The sequence below is a fragment of the Coregonus clupeaformis genome, chromosome 18, assembly GCF_020615455.1.
Source record: "Coregonus clupeaformis isolate EN_2021a chromosome 18, ASM2061545v1, whole genome shotgun sequence".
NCBI classification, from domain to species: domain Eukaryota; kingdom Metazoa; phylum Chordata; class Actinopteri; order Salmoniformes; family Salmonidae; genus Coregonus; species Coregonus clupeaformis.
This window is the reverse complement of record NC_059209.1, coordinates 32,714,539-32,738,300: the sequence shown is the minus strand read 5'-3', so window position 1 is coordinate 32,738,300 and position 23,762 is coordinate 32,714,539. Positions and strand designations below refer to the sequence as shown.

The following is a 23,762-nucleotide window of genomic DNA, read 5'->3' as shown; positions in this document are numbered from 1 at the left end:
AAAGAATAGAATAAGAAAAAATGCTAAAACTTAATAAATCATATATTAAAAAGTATTTTTTTAAAGGAAATTGCATGAGTGAATTCAAATGTAGGCAATTGATGACATATCAAACTATTATTCCAGTTTCATGTGTTTTCTTTTCACAGTTGATGACATGTATCAAACTCTTAATCACTGTTATATTGTTCTCACTTCACCATTTGGAGCAATTCTCTGTGTAGAATAACTTCTACTTTTTTAGGGAAAAGCAATGTCAGAAGAGGGATATGAACACACGCCTCCTATCGGAGATCAGAATTCCCCTATATTTAGGAAGGCTGTTCACCTTGCTTCTGGCGCCTTAGACCACTCGGCCATCCTGACAACTGTATGATGTAGGCAATTGATGACATATCAAACTATTATTCCAGTTTTATGTGTTTTCTTTTCACAGTTGATGACATGTATTAAACTCTAAATCACTGTTATTTTGTTTTCACTTCACCATTTGGAGCAATTCTCTGTGTAGAATAACTTCTACTTTTTTTAGGGAAAAGCAATGTCAGAAGTGGGATTTGAACCCACGCCTCCTATCGGAGACCAGAATGCCCCTATATTTAGGAAGGCTGCTCACCTTGAGTCTGGCACCTTAGACCACTCGGCAATCCTGACAACTGCATGATGAAGGCAATTGATGACATATCACACTATTTTTCCAGTTTCATGTGTTTTCTTTTCACAGTTGATGACATGTATTAAACTCTAAATCACTGTTATTTTGTTTTCACTTCACCATTTGGAGCAATTCTCTGTGTAGAATAACTTCTACTTTTTTTAGGGAAAAGCAATGTCAGAAGTGGGATTTAAACCCACACCTCCTATCGGAGACCAGAATGCCCCTATATTTAGGAAGGCTGTTCACCTTGAGTCCTGCGCCTTAGACCACTCGGCCATCCTGACAACTGCATGAACATCAATTTATTTTTTATTTTTTTACTTTTCTGTAACATGAAGTCTGAACTGTAAGTTGGATACAAGCGGGACTTTAGCAACAAAGAATAGAATAAGAAAAAATGCTAAAACTTAATAAATCATATATTAAAAAGTATTTTTTTAAAGGAAATTGCATAAGTGAATTCAAATGTAGGCAATTGATGACATATCAAACTATTATTCCAGTTTCATGTGTTTTCTTTTCACAGTTGATGACATGTATCAAACTCTTAATCACTGTTATATTGTTTTCACTTCACCATTTGGAGCAATTCTCTGTGTAGAATAACTTCTACTTTTTTTAGGGAAAAGCAATGTCAGAAGTGGGATTTGAACCCACGCCTCCTATCGGAGACCAGAATGCCCCTATATTTAGGAAGGCTGCTCACCTTGAGTCTGGCGCCTTAGACCACTCGGCCATCCTGACAACTGTATGAAATCAATTTATTTTTAATTTTTTTACTTTTCTGTAACATGAAGTCTGAACTGTAGGTTGGATACAAGCGGGACTTTAGCAACAAAGAATAGAATAAGAAAAAATGCTAAAACTTAATAAATCATATATTAAAAAGTATTTTTTTAAAGGAAATTGCATAAGTGAATTCAAATGTAGGCAATTGATGACATATCAAACTATTATTCCAGTTTCATGTGTTTTCTTTTCACAGTTGATGACATGTATCAAACTCTTAATCACTGTTATATTGTTTTCACTTCACCATTTGGAGCAATTCTCTGTGTAGAATAACTTCTACTTTTTTTAGGGAAAAGCAATGTCAGAAGTGGGATTTGAACCCACGCCTCCTATCGGAGACCAGAATGCCCCTATATTTAGGAAGGCTGCTCACCTTGAGTCTGGCGCCTTAGACCACTCGGCCATCCTGACAACTGTATGAAATCCATTTATTTTTAATTTTTTTACTTTTCTGTAACATGAAGTCTGAACTGTAGGTTGGATACAAGCGGGACTTTAGCAACAAAGAATAGAATAAGAAAAAATGCTAAAACTTAATAAATCATATATTAAAAAGTATTTTTTTAAAGGAAATTGCATAAGTGAATTCAAATGTAGGCAATTGATGACATATCAAACTATTATTCCAGTTTCATGTGTTTTCTTTTCACAGTTGATGACATGTATCAAACTCTTAATCACTGTTATATTGTTTTCACTTCACCATTTGGAGCAATTCTCTGTGTAGAATAACTTCTACTTTTTTTAGGGAAAAGCAATGTCAGAAGTGGGATTTGAACCCACGCCTCCTATCGGAGACCAGAATGCCCCTATATTTAGGAAGGCTGCTCACCTTGAGTCTGGCGCCTTAGACCACTCGGCCATCCTGACAACTGTATGAAATCCATTTTTTTTTTTTTTTTACTTTTCTGTAACATGAAGTCTGAACTGTAGGTTGGATACAAGCGGGACTTTAGCAACAAAGAATAGAATAAGAAAAAATGCTAAAACTTAATAAATCATATATTAAAAAGTATTTTTTTAAAGGAAATTGCATAAGTGAATTCAAATGTAGGCAATTGATGACATATCAAACTATTATTCCAGTTTCATGTGTTTTCTTTTCACAGTTGATGACATGTATTAAACTCTAAATCACTGTTATTTTGTTTTCACTTCACCATTTGGAGCAATTCTCTGTGTAGAATAACTTCTACTTTTTTTAGGGAAAAGCAATGTCAGAAGTGGGATTTGAACCCACGCCTCCTATCGGAGACCAGAATGCCCCTATATTTAGGAAGGCTGCTCACCTTGAGTCTGGCGCCTTAGACCACTCGGCCATCCTGACAACTGAATGAAATCCATTTATTTTTTATATTTGTACTTTTCTGTAACATGAAGTCTGAACTGTAAGTTGGATACAAGCGGGACTTTAGCAACAAAGAATAGAATAAGAAAAAATGCTAAAACTTAATAAATCATATATTAAAAAGTATTTTTTTAAAGGAAATTGCATAAGTGAATTCAAATGTAGGCAATTGATGACATATCAAACTATTATTCCAGTTTCATGTGTTTTCTTTTCACAGTTGATGACATGTATTAAACTCTTAATCACTGTTATTTTGTTTTCACTTCACCATTTGGAGCAATTCTCTGTGTAGAATAACTTCTACTTTTTTTAGGGAAAAGCAATGTCAGAAGTGGGATTTGAACCCACGCCTCCTGTCGGAGACCAGAATGCCCCTATATTTAGGAAGGCTGCTCACCTTGAGTCTGGCGCCTTAGACCACTCGGCCATCCTGACAACTGTATGATTTTTGTAAAAGTTGAAATGAAGGAAAAAAAAAAAGCAATTGATGACATATCAAACTATTATTCCAGTTTCATGTGTTTTCTTTTCACAGTTGATGACATGTATCAAACTCTTAATCACTGTTATTTTGTTTTCACTTCACCATTTGGAGCAATTCTCTGTGTAGAATAACTTCTACTTTTTTTAGGGAAAAGCAATGTCAGAAGTGGGATTTGAACCCACGCCTCCTATCGGAGACCAGAATGCCCATATATTTAGGAAGGCTGCTCACCTTGAGTCTGGCGCCTTAGACCACTCGGCCATCCTGACAACTGTATGAAATCCATTTATTTTTAATTTTTTTACTTTTCTGTAACATGAAGTCTGAACTGTAGGTTGGATACAAGCGGGACTTTAGCAACAAAGAATAGAATAAGAAAAAATGCTAAAACTTAATAAATCATATATTAAAACGTTTTTTTTAAAGGAAATTGCATAAGTGAATTCAAATGTAGGCAATTGATGACATATCAAACTATTATTCCAGTTTCATGTGTTTTCTTTTCACAGTTGATGACATGTATCAAACTCTTAATCACTGTTATTTTGTTTTTATTTCACCGTTTGAAGCAATTCTCTGTTGTAGACTAACTTCTACTTTCTTTAGGGAAAAGGAACATCAGAAGTGGGATTTGAACCCACACTTACTATATGAGACCAGAATACCCCTATATAAAGGAAGGCTGCTCACCTTCCGTCTGGCACCTTAGACCACTCCGCCATTCTGTCAACTGTATGAGAATCAAATTCTTTTTTTCCCCTCACTTTTCTGTAACATGATGTCTGAACTGTAGGTTGGATACATGCGGCACTTTAGCAACAAAGAATTGAATATGAAAAAATGCTAAAAACCTAATAACTCATACAGTAAAAAATATTTTTTAAAGGAAATTGCATAAATGAACTCAAATTAAGGCAATTTATGAAATATCAAACACCCCTACATCAAGGAAGATAATAATAATAATAATATGCCATTTAGCAGACGCTTTTATCCAAAGCGACTTACAGTCATGCGTATGGGTGGTCCCGGGGATCGAACCCACTACCTTGGCGTTACAAGCGCTGTGCTCTACCAGTTGAGCTACAGAGGACCACAAGATGTCTTATCTTGAGTCTGGTGTCTTCAACCACTCGGCCATCCTGACAACCATACATACCTAAAAATATTATTTTTATTTCTTCACTTTTCTGTAACATAAAGTCTGAACTGTAGCAACAAATAATTGAAAATGGAAAAACGCTAAAAACCTAATAAAACATATAGTAAACTTTTTTAAAAGAAATTGCATAGGTCGGTGTATTCAAAGCAAGGCAATTGATGACATGTATCAAACTCTTAATCACTGTTCATTTGTTTTCCATTCAGCATTTGGAGCAATTCTCTGTGTAGATTAACGGCTACTTTTTTAGGGAAAAGCACTGACAGAAGTAGGCTTTGAACCAACACCTCCCATCGGAGACCAGAATAGCCTTTTATCCACGAATGTCTCTCACCATGAGTCTGGCGCCTTAGACCACTCAGCCATCCTTACAACCACACTTAACTACAATTCTTCTTTTTATTTCTTCACTTTTCTGTAACATAAAGTCTGAAATGTAGGTTGGATACATGCAGGACTTAAGCAACAAAGAATTGAATATGAAAAAATGCTGAAACTTAATAAATCATAGAGTAAATAGTATTTTTTTTTTAAGGAAATTGCATAAGTGAGTGAATTCAAAGCTGCTATTGTGGACATCATATAGAATGCATCAAACTATTATTCCCGGTTCTTGTGTTTTCCTTTCACCATTTGGGCAATACTCTGTGTAGATTGTTTAACTCCTACTTTATAAGGGAAAAATTCTGTCAGAAGTGAGACTTTAACCCACGCCTCCATTCAGAGACCAGAACACCCCTTTCTCCAAGAATAATTTACTCCTTGAGTATGGCGCTTTAGACCACTCGACAACTGTAACTACCTAATCTTGTTATATATTTTAGACTATTCTGTAACCTAAAGTCTGAAATGTAGGTAAGCTACTCATATATACACTACCGGTCAAAAGTTTGGACACACCTACTCATTCCAGGGTTTTTCTAATAATAATGAAGACATCAGAACTATGAAAGAACAAATATGGAATCATGTAGTAACCAAAACAGTGTTAAACAAATCAAAATATATTTTATATTTGAGATTCTTCAAAGTAGCCACCCTTTGCCTTGATGACAGCTTTGCACACTCTTGGCATTCTCTCAACCAGCTTCATGAGGTATTCACCTGGAATGCATTTCAATTAACAGGTGTGCCTTGTTAAAAGTTAATTTGTGGAATTACTTTCCTTCTTAATGCATTTGAGCCAATCAGTTGTGTTGTGACAAAGTACGGGTGGTATACCGAAGAAAGCCCTATTTCGTAAAAGACCAAGTCCATATTATGGCAAGAACAGCTCAAATAAGAAAACAGAAACAACAGTCCATCATTACTTTAAGACATGAAGGTCAGTCAATACGGAAAATGTCAAGAAATTTGAAAGTGCAGTCGCAAAAACCATCAAGCGCTATGATGAAACTGGCTCTCTTGAGGACCGCCACAGGAAAGGAAGATCCGGAGTTACCTCTGCTGCAGAGGATAAGTTCGTTAGAGTTACCAGCCTCAGAAATTGCAGCCCAAATAAATGCTTCACAGTGTTCAAGTAACTGACACATCTCACCATCAACTGTTCAGAGAAGACTGCATGAATCAGACCTTCATGGTCGAATTGCTGCAAAGAAACCACTACTAAAGGACACCAATAAGAAGAAGAGACTTGCTTGGGCCAAGAAACACGAGCAATGACCGGTGGAAATCTGTCCTTTGGTCTGATGAGTCCAAATTTGAGATTTTTGGTTCCAACCGCCGTGTCTTTGTGAGACGCGGTGTGGGTGAACGGATGATCTCCGCATGTGTATTTCCCACCGTAAAGCATGGAGGGGGAGATGTCATGGTATGGGGGTGCTTTGCTGGTTACACTGTCAGTGATTTCTTTAGAATTCAAGGCACACTTAACCAGCATGGCTATCACAGCATTCTGCAGCGATACGCCATCCCATCTGGTTTGGGCTTAGTGGGACTATCATTTGTTTTTCAACAGGACAATGACCCAACACACCTCTAGGCTGTGTAAGGGCTATTTTACCAATATGTTGAGTGATGGAGTGCTGCATCAGATGACCTGGCCTCCACAATCCCCCAACCTCAACCAACTTGAGATGGTTTGGGATGAGTTGGACCTCAGAGTGAAGGAAAAGCAGCCAACAAGTGCTCAGCATACAGTTGAAGTCGGAAGTTTACATACACTTAGGTTGGAGTCATTAAAACTAGTTTTTCAACCACTCCACAAATTTCTTGTTAACAAACTATAGTTTTGGCAAGTCGGTTAGGACATCTACTTTGTGCATGACACAAGTAATTTTTCCAACAATTGTTTACAGACAGATTATTTCACTTATAATTCACTGTATCACAATTCCAGTGGGTCAGAAGTTTACATACACTAAGTTGACTGTGCCTTTAAACAGCTTGGAAAATTCCAGAAAATGATGTCATGGCTTTAGAAGCTTCTGATAGGCTAATTGACATAAATTGAGTCAATTGGAGGTGTATCTGTGGATGTATTTCAAGGCCTACCTTCAAACTCAGTGTCTCTTTGCTTGACATCATGGGAAAATCAAAATAAATCAGCCAAGACCTCAGAAAAAAAATGGTAGACCTTCACAAGTCTGGTTCATCCTTGGGAGCAATTTTCAAATGCCTGAAGGTACCACGTTCATCTGTACAAACAATAGTATGCAAGTATAAACACCATGGGAACACGCAGCCGTCATACCGCGCAGGAAGGAGACACGTTCTGTCTCCTAGAGATGAACGTACTTTGGTGCAAAAAGTGCAAATCAATCCCAGAACAACAGCAAAGGACCTTGTGAAGATGCTGGAGGAAACAGGTACCAAAGTATCTATATCCACAGTAAAACGAGTCCTATATCGACATAACCTGAAAGGCCGCTCAGCAAGGAAGAAGCCACTGCTCCAAAACCGCCATAAAAAAGCCAGACTACGGTTTGCAACTGCACATGAGGACAAAGATCATACTTTTTGGAGAAATGTCCTCTGGTCTGATGAAAAACATTTTAGAACTGTTTGGCCATAATGACCATCGTTATGTTTGGAGGAAAAAGAGGGTTGCTTGCAAGCCGAAGAACACCATCCCAACCGTGAAGCACGGGGGTGGCAGCATCATGCTGTGGGGGTGCTTTGCTGCAGGAGGGACTGGTGCACTTCACAAAATAGATGGCATCATGAGGAAGGAAAATTATGTGGATATATTGAAGCAACATCTCAAGACATCAGTCAGGAAGTTAAAGCTTGGTCGCAAATGGGTCTTCCAAATGGACAATGACCCCAAGCATATTTCCAAAGTTGTGGCAAAATGGCTTAAGGACAACAAAGTAAAGGTATTGGAGTGGCCATCACAAAGCCCTGACCTCAATCCTATAGAAAATGTGTGGGCAGAACTGAAAAAGCGTGTGCGAGCAAGGAGGCCTACAAACCTGACTCAGTTACACCAGCTATGTCAGGAGGAATGGGCCAAAATTCACCCAACTTATTGTGGGACGCTTGTGGAAGGCTACCCGAAACATTTGACCCAAGTTAAACAATTTAAAGGCAATGCTACCAAATACTAATTGAGTGTATGTAAACGTCTGACCAACTGGGAATGTGATGAAAGAAATAAAAGCTGAAATAAATCATTCTCTCTACTATTATTCTGACATTTCACATTCTTAAAATAAAGTGGTGATCGTAACTGACCTAAAACAGGGAATTTTTACTAGGATTAAATGTCAGGAATTGTGAAAAACTGAGTTTAAATGTATTTGGCTAAGGTGTAGTTTTGACCACAGTCGTGGTCAAAAGTTTTGAGAATGACACAAATATTAGTTTTCACAAAGTCTGCTGCCTCAGTTTTTATGATGGCAATTTGCATATACTCCAGAATGTTATGAAGAGTGATCAGATTAATTGCAATTAATTGCAAAGTCCCTCCACTGCATTTCAGCCCTGCCACAAAAGGACCAGCTGACATCATGTCAGTGATTCTCTCGTTAACACAGGTGAGAGTGTTGACGAGGACAAGGCTGGAGATCACTCTGTCATGCTGGTTGAGTTAGAATAACAGACTGGAAGCTTTAAAAGGAGGGTGGTGCTTGAAATCATTGTTCTTCCTCTGTTAACCATGGTTACCTGCAAGGAAACACGTGCCGTCATCATTACTTTGCACAAAAAGGGCTTCACAGGCAAGGATATTACTGCTAGTAAGATTGCACCTAAATCAACCATTTATCAGATCATCAAGAGCTTCAAGGAGAGAGGTTCAATTGTTGTGAAGAAGGCTTCTGGGCGCCCAAGAAAGTCCAGCAAGTGCCAGGACCGTCTCCTAAAGTTGATTCAGCTGCGGGATCGGGGCACCACCAGTGCAGAGCTTGCTCAGGAATGGCAGCAGGCAGGTGTGAGTGCATCTGCAGGCACAGTGAGGCAAAGACTTTTGGAGGACGGCCTGGTGTCAAGAAGGGTAGCGAGGAAGCCACTTCTCTCCGGGAAAAACATCAGGGACAGACTGATATTCTGCAAAAGGTACAGGGATTGGACTGCTGAGGACTGGGGTAAAGTCATTTTCTCTGATGAATCCCCTATCCGATTGTTTGGGGCATCTGGAAAAAACCTTGTCCGGAGAAGACAACGTGAGCGCTACCATCAGTCCTGTGTCATGCCAACAGTAAAGCATCCTGAGACCATTCATGTGTGGGGTTGCTTCTCAGCCAAGGGAGTGGGCTCACTCACAATTTTGCCTAAGAACACAGCCATGAATAAAGAATGGTACCAACACATCCTACGAGAGCAACTTCTCCCAGCCATCCAAGAACAGTTTGGTGACGAACAATAACTTTTCCAGCATGATGGAGCACCTTGCCATAAGGCAAAAGCGATAACTAAGTGGCTCTGGGAACAAAACATCGAAATATTGGGTCCATGGCCAGGAAACTCCCCAGACCTTAATCCCATTGAGAACTTGTGGTCAATCCTCAAGAGGCGGGTGGACAAACAAAAACCCACAAATTCTGACAAACTCCAAGCATTGATTATGCAAGAATGGGCTGCCATCAGTCAGGATGTGGCCCAGAAGTTAATTGTCAGCATGCCAGGGCGGATTGCAGAGGTCTTGAAAAAGAAGGGTCAACACTGCAAATATTGACTCTTTGCATAAACTTAATGTAATTGTCAATAAAAGCCTTTGACACTTATGGAATGCTTGTAATTATACTTCAGTATACCATAGTAACATCTGACAAAAATATCTAAAAACACTGAAGCAGCAAACTTTGTGAAGACCAATACTTGTGTCATTCTCAAAACTTTTCACCACGACTGTATGTAAACCTCTGACTTCAACTGTATGTGGCAACTTCTTCAAGACCAAACACACCATGACAGTCGTGAAGAGGGCACGACAAAGCCTATTCCCCCTCAGGAGACTGAAAAGATTTGGCATGGGTCCTCAGATCCTCAAAAAATTCTACAGCTGCACCATCGAGAGCATCCTGACAGGCACTACAGAGGGTAGTGTGTACGGCCCAGTACATCACTGGGACCAAGCTTCCTGCCATCCAGGACCTCTATACCAGGCGGTGTCAGAGGAAGGCCCTCAAAATTGTCAAAGACTCCAGCCACCCTAGTCATAGACTGTTCTCTCTGCTACCGCACGGCAAGCGGTACCGGAGTGCCAAGTCTAGGTCCAAAAGACTTCTCAACAGCTTCTACCCCCAAGCCATAAGACTCCTGAACAGCTAATCATGGCTACCCGGACTATTTGCACTGCCCCCCCCCCATCCTTTTACGCTGCTGCTACTCTGTTAATTATTTATGCATAGTCACTTTAACTCTACCCACATGTACATATTACTTCAACTACCTCAACTAGCCGGTGCCCCCCGTACATTGACTCTGCACCGGTACCCGCTGTATATATAGCCTCCCCTACTGTTATTTTATTTTACTTCTGCTCTTTTTTTCTCAACACTTTTTTTGTTGTTGTTTTATTTTTACTTTTTTGTTAAAAATAAATGCACTGTTGGTTAAGGGCTGTAAGTAAGCATTTCAATGTAATGTCTGCACCTGTTGTATTCGGCACATGTGGCCAACAAATTGTGATTTGATTTGAAGACTGTTGGAAAAGCATTCCAGGTAAAGCTGGTTGAGAGAATGCCAAGAGTGTGCAAAGCTGTCATCAAGGAAAAGGGTGGCTGTTTGAAGAATCTAAAATCTAAAATATATTTTGATTTGTTTAACACTTTTTTGGTTACTACATGATTCCATATGTGTTATTTCATAGTTTTGATGTCTTCACTATTATTCTACAATGTAGAAAATTGTAAAAATAAAGAAAAACCCTTGAAAGAGTAGGAATTGTAAAACTTTTGACCAGAAGTGTATATATATATGTATATAAAAAAATGTTTTTAAAGAAAGATTTAAAAAACGATTACTTTTAAGTTTATTAGTCATATGTAAAGGATACACATGGTATACACCGTCCAATGAAATACATACTTGCAAGCTCCGATATATATACAGAGAACATTCAGGAAGTTATGTGGGCATAGCTTAATAATGGAAAGTGAGTAAATCTAAACCTTTGTGCGTTTAAGCAGCAAACTACTTCTAAGATATATTGACAGCTGCTGGAAGCCTGGAGCAGGGGGCGGGCAATGCTCACGCAGAGAGGAACTTAAAAAGCACACACTCAGTCTTATCAGTGAACTGTAGATTATACAGGTAGACGAGTGAGCATGAATCCTAAACATGGATCAGTCATTTGTAAACGTCAATGGACAGGGGATATGACAATGACGTTGGCGGGTTACAGATACTTGGACAAAATCAACTGAACTCCGAAACAACTGTTTTAAAGGCGTTCTAACTTCTGTTGTGAATATATTGGTTCAGCTCACATTCAGTATGAAGATTTCAACCATGTTTGATACGCTTCATTTTTGTAGATACCATGCCTAATGCATCTACGGTATTCTTTATTGGGAAATATGAACGATAGATAGCCTATCATGTGACTAATGAATTTGTATTATTTTTCAAAATGAGTAACAACACTGTGACTGGGAGGACCATGATCCCCACTATACCGTCCATCATGTTTATTTTCGGTGTGGTGGGAAATCTCATTGCCATCGTGGTGCTCTGCAAGTCCAGGAAAGAACAGAAGGAGACCACGTTCTACACGCTGGTATGCGGTCTGGCGGTTACAGACCTTTTGGGGACACTCCTGGCCAGTCCTGTCACCATCGCGACCTATGTGAAAGGCTCGTGGCCAGGCGGGGAACCACTGTGCCAGTATTTTGGATTCATCATGCTTTTCTTCTCTCTAGCGGGGCTCAGCATTATATGCGCCATGTCGGTGGAGAGATACTTGGCGATAAACCACGCGTATTTCTACAACGACTATGTGGATCAGAGACTGGCGGGCTTGACGCTTCTGGCTATCTACATCTCCAACGTGCTTTTCTGCTCTCTGCCTAGCGTGGGTCTGGGACAAGTCAAAAAGCAGTACCCACAAACCTGGTGCTTCATAGAGTGGCGGAGCAACGTCAGTACGGATGCCGCCTTTTCATATATGTACGCGGGATTCAGTTCGATTCTAATTCTAGCCACGGTGATCTGTAACGTTCTGGTATGCGGTGCTCTGATCCGGATGCACCAGCGGTTTGTTCGGAAGATGTCGTTGTGGATAGACCCGGGACGAAACACAGACCCGAGAAGGAGACGCAGCTTCGGGCATCTGGCCGGCGCAGAGATCCAGATGGTGATTGTACTCATCTGCACCTCAGCGGTGGTGCTTATATGCTCCATTCCACTTGTTGTAAGTTTCTCTTCTCACTTTGTGAACCATTTTATAAATTGTTCCTATTCACAGAAAGACAATTTTAAAATCTTTATGCACACGATTTAAATGTACGCACGAGTTTATATTTTATGCACATTGTGAATGTATGTAAGAGTCAGTTGTTTCCTCCGTGAATTGTTGTTAGTCCCAACATGCCATTAGAATGGTTTTCTCATAGCTTATGTACATAGTCGTGTAATAAGTGTACAAAACATTAGGAACAACTGCTCTTTCCATGACATAGACTGGGCAAGCATCCCTGTGGAAAGCTTTCGACACGTTGTAGTCCATGCCCCGACGGATTGAGGCTTTTCTGATGACAAAAGGGGGTGCAACTCAATATTAGGAAGGTGTTCCTAATGTTCGTACACTCTGTGTACACTGAGTGTACAAAACATTAAGGTCACCTTCCTAATATTGAATTGCACCTGCCCCGTTTGTCCTCAGAACAGCCTCAATTTGTCGAGGTATGGACTCTACAAGGTGTCGAAAGCTGGATGTCCTTTGGGTGGTGGACCATTCTTGATACACACGGGAAACTGTTGAGTGTGAAAAACCCAGCAGTGTTGCAGTTCTTTACACAAACCGGTCACCTGGCACCTACTACCAAACCCCATTCAAAGGCACTTCAATAGTTTGTCTTGCCCATTCACCCACTGAATGACACATATACACAATCCATGTCTGAATTGTCTCAAGGCATAAAAATCCTTATTTAGCCTGTCTCCTCCCCTTCATCTACAAATTGTATAACTGCCTTATTTTAGCTGAACCCCAGGAAGAGTAGCTGCTGCCTAGGCAGTAGCTCATGGGGATCCATAATAAATACAAATACAAATCTACACTGAATGAAGTGGATTGAACAAGTGACATCAATAAGGGATCATAGCTTTCACCTGGATTCACCTGGTCAGTCTATGTCACTCAGTGTATATTGCTTATTCTGCTTTGTGTACTATCACTGACTTTGCTGATAAATACTTTTTTGAGGGAAAATGTACTTGATACGATTGTGATGTGTTGTTGTCTCACCTAGCTATCTTAAGATGAATGCACTAATTGTAAGTCGCTCTGGATAAGAGTGTCTGCTAAATGACTCATTTTTTAAATATCACACACGTGCGCACACACACATGCACACACACACACACACACACACACACACAAATAAGCATAATTAGTTGTGTGTGGTGTGTGTGTTAGTTGTGTATGTTTATACTGAGTGCCACACCTGACATTCCCCTTTGGCAAAATTTAATCAGATTAAATTCAATTTCTCTTGCAGGTGTAGGTGTCCAAAAGCTGTATAAAACATAAGCATCAATGTCAATTCAATTCAGCAAGGCAAAACAAAGTTATTCAATTCCATTAATTCCCTCTCTCTTGCAGGTGCAGGTGTTTCTGAACCAGATTTATAAGACTCCGGTGGAGCTGAGACTGGAGAAGAACCCAGATCTACGGGCGATCCGCTTCGCCTCCTTCAACCCCATCCTGGACCCCTGGATCTACATCCTCCTCCGCAAGGCCGTGCTCCTCAAGCTCATTGAGCAGATCAAGTGTCTGTTCTGTAAGATAGGAGCACGGAGGCAGCAGAGACAGGGAGCACACAATTGCCACTACATGGATGAACACCAGCTCCACTCAATCATCTCTTCACAAGAGTCACCCTCAATGGTGTCCCGCGAGCTGAAGGAGGTGTCCAGCACCTCTCAGGCCGTCCTCTACCTGCCTGATGGAAGCTGTCATCACACAGGAGAGCAGGTTGGGTTCCGCACTTCCTTAGTCCAAGACCCCCAAAGTTCTTATTCGTCAGAACAGAGCCGTACAGAGGATGGGAGGAGAGAGGTGACAAACCTAACCAGGGACCACTCTGGTATGGGAGGAAAGACCACTCAGTCATGTGTGAAAGACCAGGCTCTTCATGTGTTGCTAAGCAATGAGACGGTACAGGAGAAATGCATATAAATCTTGTTTATTTTAACAGCTTCTCTAGGACTCCTCATATTATTGTGAGGTTTCTGTGAGTCAGAGGGCTGTCCACACATACATTGAAGGGACTGCTTTCAGACTGCCCAAGATGCCTTGTCAGACAGCTTCCGCTCTCCTAAGAGACTTATCCGGTTAGTGGAAGTGTTCGTGCCAGCAGAAATAGATTGGCACCCAGGATGACTCATTTGACACACATTTAAACAATATTGAAAAGCTCTTGGGAAGTCAGACAGAAGGAGGAAGGACAAACAAGAGAGACACAACTGGGAGAGAGAAAGAGAGGATGTCTGCTCCGCTTGGATGTCAAGCTACCTCGACCAGAAACATCAATGTTTGTTTTCCCTGTCTTCTCGCACAGGTCAGGGAGCAAGGCTGTAAGAGCAGAGCAGCTTCTCCATGGCCTAAAGGGGCCAAGGCTGTACACTGTAGCTAAACAGTTTAAACACTAGCTTCTTTCAATCATTGTGCAAACTGTGAGTTAGTATTTAGAGTATTTAAGCTAAAATTATTGAGATGTACAGAAGAGTTATTATGATTCATTGAAAGGAATGTAGCATAGCGCCTGTCATTATGTGCCAAACTGCCATGACAACACCAAGGAAAAATCTGTTCTCACAAAACTATTTGTCTGTAGAAGGTTTGCTGTTCAGAGATACACTTCACTTGACTGTTTTGCATCACAGAATAGCTTTAGAGTTAATGTGTAGTGCAGTATTATGTGTGTAATAACATTACCCATGTGTTGTTCTTCAGGTGAGGAGTATGTCAAATTGCAAATTAGAATGCTCTTTAGAATGCCTTAGTCATGGAATGAGTTTTGCCAACATGAAAGATAGTTTGCCAAACTCTGTATATGTATTTCTATAACTTTGGTGCCAGTTTTTGAACGTTTATCACAGCAGTATTGTCATTGTCATTATTTAGTGACCTATGCAATCAGCCTGGTCTCATAGACTAGACGTAACATAGTATACGTCAATCAGTGACACCATATTAGTATACTATGTTACATTTGGTATGATTACATAAGACAGAAGGTTACTTAAGGCAAAAACGAAAGGAGGGCAGTTGGGTCGGCGTATAATGCGAAAGTCTAGCAACCCAAAGGTTACGCGTTCGAATCTCATCACGGCCAACTTTTGTATTTTAGTTAATTAGCGACTTTGCAACTACTTAGTATGTTAGCTAACCTTTCCCCTAACCCTAACTTTAACCTAACTCCTAACCCTAACCCCTAGCCTAGCTAACGTTAGCGTTAGCCAGCTAGCTAACGTTAGCCACAACACATTGGAATATGTAACATATCATACGTTTTGCAAATTCATAACATATTGGCGGCAGGTAGCTTAGTGGGTAAGAGCGTTGTGCCAGTAACCGAAAGGTTGCTGGTTCTAATCACAGAGCTGACTAGATGAAAAATCTGTCGATTTGCCCTTAAGCAAGGCACTTAACGCTAATTGCTCTGGATAAGAGCGTCTGCTAATTTGTAACATATCATACAAATTATAATTCGTAACATATCATACTAAATAAGGTGTCCCAGATTTACATACAGAATAATACAAAATGCTCTGAGACCAGGTTGATGCAATTTCTTCTCTGTGAGAAGGTTCAAGTTATTCAGTCCTGCCATTAAATGTCATAATATGAAAGTGGCATATCAGTTCTGAAATATTATGTTCTGCCATATCTTTAAACCCCTTAAAATTACAGATGTTTTTCATAATAAATTCAATGTGCTTGTGTTGTATCCACCCTATAGAATATTAATGTTAGCAATACATTCTGAAAATGAATTAAATTGATTAACAGTAAGTGAGACCCACCTTTTGGCATCAAGGATTTGTGCATGACTCCATTTCCTTAGGACCACCTATGAGACTGTGAACATCTGTATGTGGAAAACATCACGCACATGAGTCAGTGTCAGACAGTGTGTGTGTGTGTGTGTGTGTGTGTGTGTACGTGTCATTAAACTACATGTAATCTAAGAACAAGCGGAAATCATTTATGTAAGCAGGAAGGTTCTCAGACTCAGATTCCTGACAGAGTTCAGAGGTCATATTATGACCCTGTTAGCACACAGATGTTACTGAAAGGTACAGGCTACTGCTTTCCAAGTTTACACAAGTATAATTGGCTAAACAAACACTACTGAACTTGGGTCCAAGGCTGTTAACGATGAGTTCAGGTTCAAACACGCAAATAATCCCAGATCTTCTAGTTAGTAACTGCACGCACACACACACGCACACACAATATTGTGATTAGCAGAAGGCAGCCTTCCCATAACTTGACTGAGGCAGCATCTTTCATAAAACAACAAACGTCTATGGCTCCTATTCAACGTGATTCAAGGCCCAATGCAGTCAAAATTCAGTTTTTCCTTATATAATATTGTACAACAGCTGATGAAATGAACACTGTAAAGGTGTGATTTGTTTATTAGTGTTATGTACTGATAGTTGCTGGTTGAAAATACAATCTACACAGGACCTTCTAATCAGCAGGTTTGCATGGGCTGGAGTTTTGGCTTTCCATGGTGACATTCCCATGCAATAAATTGGTTAATTGACCAATAACAAAGAGAGTTCCAAACCTCTCTGCCAATAATAGCTAGTTTTCAGTTTTCCTCTCCCTACTCTGCATTGTTGGTTAAGGGCTTGTAAGTATTGCATTTTACGGTAAGGTAAAATGCAATACCTGTTTACCTGTTGTATTCAGCGCATGTGACAAATAAAATTTGATTTGACTCAGACCATTCCCAGACAGTCCTAGCAAAATTCTTGCTTGAGAAATCGTTTTTTGCTGAAAAGCTATTTTTGCCCTTAATGGAAATCTATTACAGTAAGGTACATAATTGCTACCTAGGAATGATTTGATATTGATATAAAAACGACTGCATTGGGCCTTTAAGCTTGAACTAGCCATGCTTTGGCAAATATGCAGAGAATGGGATATCAACACAGAGAGTGTGAGAGCAACCAACCTCAACATGTAACCACAACAGCCACGTGATGGGTTGTGGAGAGAGCAGATAAACTGTGAAATGCTGCAATTTATGCCTTGTGTTTATGCCTCTTCCTCAAAGTACACTTTCATAAGATAGAGCCACTAGATGCTCATGGACACTCTTAATGGACAAAAATGGGCATAGAGTTGGCGAGCAAGTCCATAAGCTATTACGTTTCAGGGTCAGGTTTGAGCTAGTGGCCACACTTCCGTCCAGTCTACATTTCCGTCCATTCTACTGTACCATTGCCATCTAGTGTCATTGACGTCCCTTAAAGTGCTACTCTTCTGTCCATTCTCCTGTATCATGGCCATATAATGTCAGTAACTACACATACGTTGCCGTTCTGTGCATCACATTACAGTAACACAAGGAAACGTAAAGCTGCTTTAAGTCAACAGGACGTACGCCAACATGAATTCTCTGTCCTGTGTCTCCTGGGGGCTATGACAATGACTGCTCAGCATCAGGGCACATCTGCTGTCAGCTACAGGACACTAGACCTCTATGTCATGATTATTATAGCATTCTACGTGACAGAGACCAGAAGCTATGGGATGGTAGAGATGATAAACCCTCAGTGACGTGCATAAGCCGTCTTTCTCAGGTGGTGAGGAGAAAAGACTATAAGACAAATCTAATGTAGAGAGATTAAGACCAGGCAATGGTCGAAACCTTGTCAGTAATACACTTTTTTCTGAGGGTATAGGTGGTAATGGTGTATAACGGTGTCATTCATTTTAGGCACGTGAAATCTGTAAATAATGAGTATTTCACTAATTGAGTGCTGTAGCCGAAGCCATACAGTGTTAGCAGACCAGGGAGGGAGAAGATGATCTGAGCAGCTTCAGGCTAGGAATTAGTCAACCTTCTGACTCTTGTTAAGCCTCACACAAACATAGTTAGGACTCAGAATACAGGCTTGATTCATGGGGTTCAGAACAGTATTAAACGCAGCCCGTTCCCATGAAACCAGTTATTAATTACACTTTGATCCTTATTGTTGTGTAACATCAACCAAAGCAAATAGGAAAGTCTTAGCCGCTCAAGATGACCTGCATAGAATCAGAAAATAAAGCAGATCAGATATGAGTCAAACAAAACAATGTGATAAAGATTTCGCTTCAGCAAGATGTGAATGCACTTACCTCCATACAAGAGAAACATATTCAGCAATAGAACAGGGACGAGAGGGAACGTACAGTAGTGCCCATCGAGTCGAATAAACACATTTGACTTGGCACTTACTCTTCAATATCATTTGTTTTGGAATCGTCTTACATTATTGTGAGAAGATTAAGTGTCATTAAACACCTTCACTTGCGTCATTGTTAACCCAAGAAACCAAGAGGCCAAAAATGGACATCATCTGATGTTGAGGTTCCAATAAAACGGACAGGGTAAAAACCTGCTGATTATTTGGTGTGTGTGCGTGTGTGTATGTGTGCCTCCAAATGATATCCATGTCATTCTTGTTATCTAGGTCAACAGAGTTGAAAGGAGGAACAGGTTCAGTTCATATAAATCCATGATAACGGACACTTTAACTGCTTAGGACTCAGACCTCTTCAGCGGACACATAATAAAGCAATTAATAATATTATATTACAGTTAATAGATGGATATGCACTTATTATTTATTATTACTGACATCCACCTCCCCATCCCAAAATTAGGGAAGTACCGTCAGTGGTCATAATTACAGAGTATACATTCTTTGTTGGTTTGCCTGTAGTTCAAGATAAAATGTCAAAGAAAATATATTGTATACATACTTATGCACCACAGCGAGCGAAGAGGAGTAAGTAAGGCTATATTAGACCTCTAGAAAAGTACAGCAATACAGTCATGTGACTAACATACTGGAAACACACAAGCATTTCCCAGCTAAAAGCTAGTGTACCGGCCAACTCCAGTCTCCACTCAAGTGATTTTTGGAGACGATCTCAGACTTTTACAAGAGCCCAATATAAGTATGTTTTCATTCATTTTTCATCATGATTATTCACAGACATTACCTAGTAACCAGAGTGCATAATTCCCCCATTTCCCCCCACATGATTAATCACCCATTACAAAATAAATCAACTCATTTGACCACTGAGCCTCTCCAGACACTCTGGGATGCTGCCATATTTTATGTTTATATGGTGCCCATGTTATATCGTAGCATGTACAGCAGTGTCCTTGCTCTCTATATGGGAGTGCCCAGTATCCCATAATACCAAACTCTGGCCATGCCCAGGGTCAGCAAGCACTGACTGCAGTCTGGTTCCCAACTGTGTGTTTTAATTGCGGGGTCTCAGTGTCACGGTTCAGACAGACGACAAGAGGACCACAATTGCGTCACACCAGAAAGTTTATTTAAACTTAAGGGGAAAGGGATGTAGGGAGTGAGTGAAGGCTCCAGGGGTTATCCCGTCCGATGTGCTGGGTCTGTGCCTCCCCCAGTGGCAGCGATGCGTCCGATGACGCCGGTGGTTGGTGGTCCAGAAGTCCTGGGGGAGGAAACACAGACACAACGGGGCGGAATGAAACCAGGCAGCAGTACAGTTCAAGGGAAATCCAAAATACGTAGTAGCAAGGCAGAAGGCTGGTCAGAGTTACCGGGATAGAAGAGTAGTCAGGAGTCGTAATGGCAGAAGCAGGTCTGGATCTCCAGAGGCAGAAGAGTATCCAAAAACCAGGCAGGTCCGGGGTCACAAAACCAGGGTGAGCCAGAAGCGCGAGCAAACAGGTTCCGGGTGTGAGCTTTGCAGACGATCTGACACAGGAGAGCTGAAAGACAGGGCTATAAATACTGGGAGAGGTTAGTGGGTAATGCAGCGCAGCTGGCAGAGTAATTAGAGCCGAGCAGAGCAGGGACAGGTGGAGCTAGTTAGGCTGAGTAGAGAGAGAGTGGTGAGCAGAGTGGAAACAACTTAAGGTGGTAACCCAGTGGAGTGAGAGGGCTCATGACAGAACCCCCCAAGGGACGGCCCCAGAAGTCCCAAGAGCAACACCACGCCGGGCGGGAGGAGGGGAGCCGGAGGAGGGCTAGAACTCCTCCGAACGGTCCGAGCGAACGTCCTCATCCTCGGAGGAAGCCGGAGGGCCGTGGTCGGGAGATGGGACAGGTCCCGAGACAGGATCAGGCACAGGACAGGAAGCCGAGCGGGCAGGACGGTTAGAGACCCCTCTGGGGCGGCCCCTACGGATTGCAGGTTGATCAGGATGCCGTTGGTGGAAAGCGGTGATGAGAGTCCTATCCACAATCCGACTAGCTGGCACCCAGGTCCTTTCCTCAGGTCCATAGCCCTCCCAGTCAATGAGGTACTGGAGACCCCTACCCCTCCATCTGGACCGAAGCAGGCGGCGGACGGTGTAAACCAGACCACCATCGACGAGCCGTGGAGGAGGAGGACAAGGCGCAGCAGGGACCAGCGGACTCCTGGGCACAGGCAGGGCTGCAGCAATCCGGCTGGGGGGCTGGCAGGACGACTTGTGTTGGTTGCAGATGGGGCAGGCTTGGACGAATTCCCGTACATCCTTCCTCAGAGAGGGCCACCAGAACCTCTGGGCGAGCAGGTTGTAAGTGCGGGTGGAGCCAGGGTGACAAGCTAGGCGGGAGTCATGTCCCCACTGAACGACCTGGGACCTCAGGTCTTCGGGGACAAAAAGGCGGTCAGCTGGGCAAGTGCTGGGACCTGGCTGGTTACGGAGAGCCTCCAGCACCTGTTCCTCAACAGCCCAGGTCAGAGCTGCAACGATGCAGGGACTTGGCAGAATCGACACAGGGTCCTTGGAGGGTCAGGAGCGGAGTTAGTAGGTACTGGCCGAGGGGGTAGTGCGGCGGCAAGCAGGCAGGTTCGGTGGCAGTCCTCTCCCCACTCCCTGATCACCCCGGTCACCCAGTCGAGCTGAGGGTTGTGCCAGGCGGAGCCATGGGTAACCCAGGATGAGGGTTGGCCTGGAGAGGGGGAGCAGGTGAAACTGGATAGTTTCTTGATGGTTTCCGGACAGACCCATCGAGACCGGGGCCGTGACATGAGTGACCGATCCGAGTAAGTGTCCGTCCAGTGCCCGGGCAGGAATAGGAGGTGTCAACCGGAGGTTCTCCAGTCCCAGTTGGCGTGCCAGCTTGATGTCCATTATGTTGGCTTCGGCGCCAGAATCCACCAGAGCAGCCAGGGTGTGAGTTGAGTCAGGGAGGCGGAGGTGAACTTGCAGCAGGGGTTTGCGGTCGGAGGACTGGATGGTCATTGAACTCAACCGGACTCCCCTATGCCCGGTGAGCTTCGGCCCTTTAAAGGGCAGGTTACCACACGATGTCCATCACCTCCACAATAGAGGCAGAGGTTTGAGGTGAAGCGTCGCTGGCGCTCTGCAGGAGTGAGAGAGGCTCGCCCAATCTCCATAGGCTCAGACTGATCAAGCTGAACTGGGTGAGTGGCAGTAGATGACAGGAGCCCAGTCGGATCTCTCCGAATGCCGGTAGTAGGTGGACCTTGGCGCCCCCTCTCACGACGACGGGTCTGTATCCCTCTGTCGATCCTGACAGTCAGTGCGATGGCTTCATCAAGAGTGGAAGGCAGTTCATGGGAGACCAACTCGTCCTTGATATAGTCAGCCAAACTATGGAAGAACGCGTCCACCAACGATGGTGTGTTCCAAGAACTTCGTCTAGCCAGGGTTCGGAAGTCGATGGAATGGTCTGCGACTGTACGTCTGCCTTGTCGAATACTGAACAGTTCACGAGACGCCTCTGCGGTTGGTGAATCCAGGTCAAACACCTTCAGCATCTCCTCGGCAAACCGGTCGAAGGTTGCACATGCGGGGGTTTGACGTTCGAACTCTGCTGTTCCCCAGAGTCGAGCTCGGCCCGTCAGGTGAGTGATGGCATACCCAACCTTAGCCCCCTCCGTGGCGAAGGTCCTTGGCTGCAAGGAGAACTGAAGTCGGCAGCTAGTCAGGAATGGCCGGACCTGGGTAGAATCGCCGTTGAACCGCTCGGGGTTTCCAATCTTGGGTTCCGAGCAGCGGCTGCAATGACCGGGGCAGGTAACTCGGGGGCAGGGCTGGTGGGCAGACTGGCTGGGGTCAGGTTGGTGAGGAGTTGAATGATCATGGCGAGTTGTTGTTGCTGCTGCTGGGACTGCTGCTGGTGCTGCTGGAACTGCTGATGCTGTTGGTAGCCGGCCTGAAGCAGAGAGGTGATGTCGCCGCTCATGCGGCCTAGCTCTCTCTCAGTGTGTTCCAGGCGTAGCATGGCGGTGGGTTGCTCAGGTTCTTCGGTTTCCATGTCGGGGGAAGTGTGCTGCTGAGTCCATAATGGTCAGATCGTACTGTCACGGTTCAGACAGACGACAAGAGGACCACAATTAGCGTCACACCAGAAAGTTTATTTAAACTTAAGGGAAAGGGATGTAGGGGAGTGAGTGAAGGCTCCAGGGGTTATCCCCGTCCGATGTGCTGGGTCTGTGCCTCCCCCAGTGGCAGCGATCGTCCGATGACGCCGGTGGTTGGTGGTCCAGAAGTCCTGGGGGGAGGAAACACAGACACAACGGGGCGGAATGAAACCAGGCAGCAGTACAGTTCAAGGGAAATCCAAAATACGTAGTAGCAAGGCAGAAGGCTGGTCAGAGTTACCGGGATAGAAGAGTAGTCAGGAGTCGTAATGGCAGAAGCAGGTCTGGATCTCCAGAGGCAGAAGAGTATCCAAAAACCAGGCAGGTCCGGGGTCACAAAACCAGGGTGAGCCAGAAGCGCGAGCAAACAGGTTCCGGGTGTGAGCTTTGCAGACGATCTGACACAGGAGAGCTGAAAGACAGGGCTATAAATACTGGGAGAGGTTAGTGGGTAATGCAGCGCAGCTGGCAGAGTAATTAGAGCCGAGCAGAGCAGGGACAGGTGGAGCTAGTTAGGCTGAGTAGAGAGAGAGTGGTGAGCAGAGTGGAAACAACTTAAGGTGGTAACCCAGTGGAGTGAGAGGGCTCATGACACTCAGAAGACTGATGTGAAACAGTATTTGTTGGGGAATAATATTTAACATGGCTTCCCTCCCATCAGGTGTGTGATTGAATGAGATAAATGTCTGACAGCCAATGGGAAGTGTGGGAACCTTATAGTAAGCAGTGGACATGGGGAACTGGATCTGGTAGAAGGGTCACCACGGCAGACAAGACAAAACAACAACTGGTCATAGATTCAGCAGCTTTCAGACACCCTGACATGGTTTAACAGTTAACATGAACTCAGTGCTTACCAATATTCTGACTTTTTTATATATATGGGAACTTCTTATTATGTACAATCAAACTATTGTGTGTGTGTGTATGTGTGTTAATGTACTCTATGCAAGCTATTTGTGAAGTTGGTACAGTAAAGTTGCAAACACAAATGTACTGTATTATTGTGAAATAGTGATTTTACTAATTTGATCAAATGTCATAATTTGGATAGAGCTCTGGCATATCTGTCTATGGCTGAAGTCAGCTGTGAGCTTCCCCAACCTC

General features: G+C 42.8%; 1 protein-coding gene and 8 non-coding genes across 9 annotated transcripts; 1 reads left to right on the top strand and 8 right to left on the bottom strand.

Annotated features, from left to right (window-relative positions):
- Positions 1 to 542: 542 nt before the first annotated feature.
- On the bottom strand, positions 543 to 654 carry trnal-caa. The gene is made up of 2 exons: positions 617 to 654; positions 543 to 588 (listed from the first exon to the last, which is right to left on the bottom strand). It is a non-coding gene; the product is annotated as a tRNA-Leu (tRNA).
- Positions 655 to 830: 176 nt separating this feature from the next.
- Positions 831 to 942, bottom strand: trnal-caa. The gene is made up of 2 exons: positions 905 to 942; positions 831 to 877 (listed from the first exon to the last, which is right to left on the bottom strand). It is a non-coding gene; the product is annotated as a tRNA-Leu (tRNA).
- A 348-nt stretch (positions 943 to 1,290) lies between these two features.
- trnal-caa lies at positions 1,291 to 1,402 on the bottom strand. The gene is made up of 2 exons: positions 1,365 to 1,402; positions 1,291 to 1,336 (listed from the first exon to the last, which is right to left on the bottom strand). It is a non-coding gene; the product is annotated as a tRNA-Leu (tRNA).
- A 347-nt stretch (positions 1,403 to 1,749) lies between these two features.
- trnal-caa lies at positions 1,750 to 1,861 on the bottom strand. The gene is made up of 2 exons: positions 1,824 to 1,861; positions 1,750 to 1,795 (listed from the first exon to the last, which is right to left on the bottom strand). It is a non-coding gene; the product is annotated as a tRNA-Leu (tRNA).
- A 347-nt stretch (positions 1,862 to 2,208) lies between these two features.
- trnal-caa lies at positions 2,209 to 2,320 on the bottom strand. The gene is made up of 2 exons: positions 2,283 to 2,320; positions 2,209 to 2,254 (listed from the first exon to the last, which is right to left on the bottom strand). It is a non-coding gene; the product is annotated as a tRNA-Leu (tRNA).
- Positions 2,321 to 2,665: 345 nt separating this feature from the next.
- trnal-caa lies at positions 2,666 to 2,777 on the bottom strand. Its single transcript has 2 exons — positions 2,740 to 2,777; positions 2,666 to 2,711 (listed from the first exon to the last, which is right to left on the bottom strand). It is a non-coding gene; the product is annotated as a tRNA-Leu (tRNA).
- A 347-nt stretch (positions 2,778 to 3,124) lies between these two features.
- On the bottom strand, positions 3,125 to 3,236 carry trnal-caa. Its single transcript has 2 exons — positions 3,199 to 3,236; positions 3,125 to 3,170 (listed from the first exon to the last, which is right to left on the bottom strand). It is a non-coding gene; the product is annotated as a tRNA-Leu (tRNA).
- Positions 3,237 to 3,442: 206 nt separating this feature from the next.
- Positions 3,443 to 3,554, bottom strand: trnal-caa. Its single transcript has 2 exons — positions 3,517 to 3,554; positions 3,443 to 3,488 (listed from the first exon to the last, which is right to left on the bottom strand). It is a non-coding gene; the product is annotated as a tRNA-Leu (tRNA).
- A 7,601-nt stretch (positions 3,555 to 11,155) lies between these two features.
- LOC121581877 (prostaglandin E2 receptor EP4 subtype) lies at positions 11,156 to 15,487 on the top strand. Its single transcript, XM_041897263.1, has 2 exons — positions 11,156 to 12,242; positions 13,656 to 15,487. The coding sequence occupies exons 1-2, from the start codon at positions 11,463 to 11,465 to the stop codon at positions 14,229 to 14,231; spliced, it is 1,356 nt and encodes a 451-aa protein (XP_041753197.1). The 5' UTR covers positions 11,156 to 11,462; the 3' UTR covers positions 14,232 to 15,487.
- Positions 15,488 to 23,762: the final 8,275 nt, after the last annotated feature.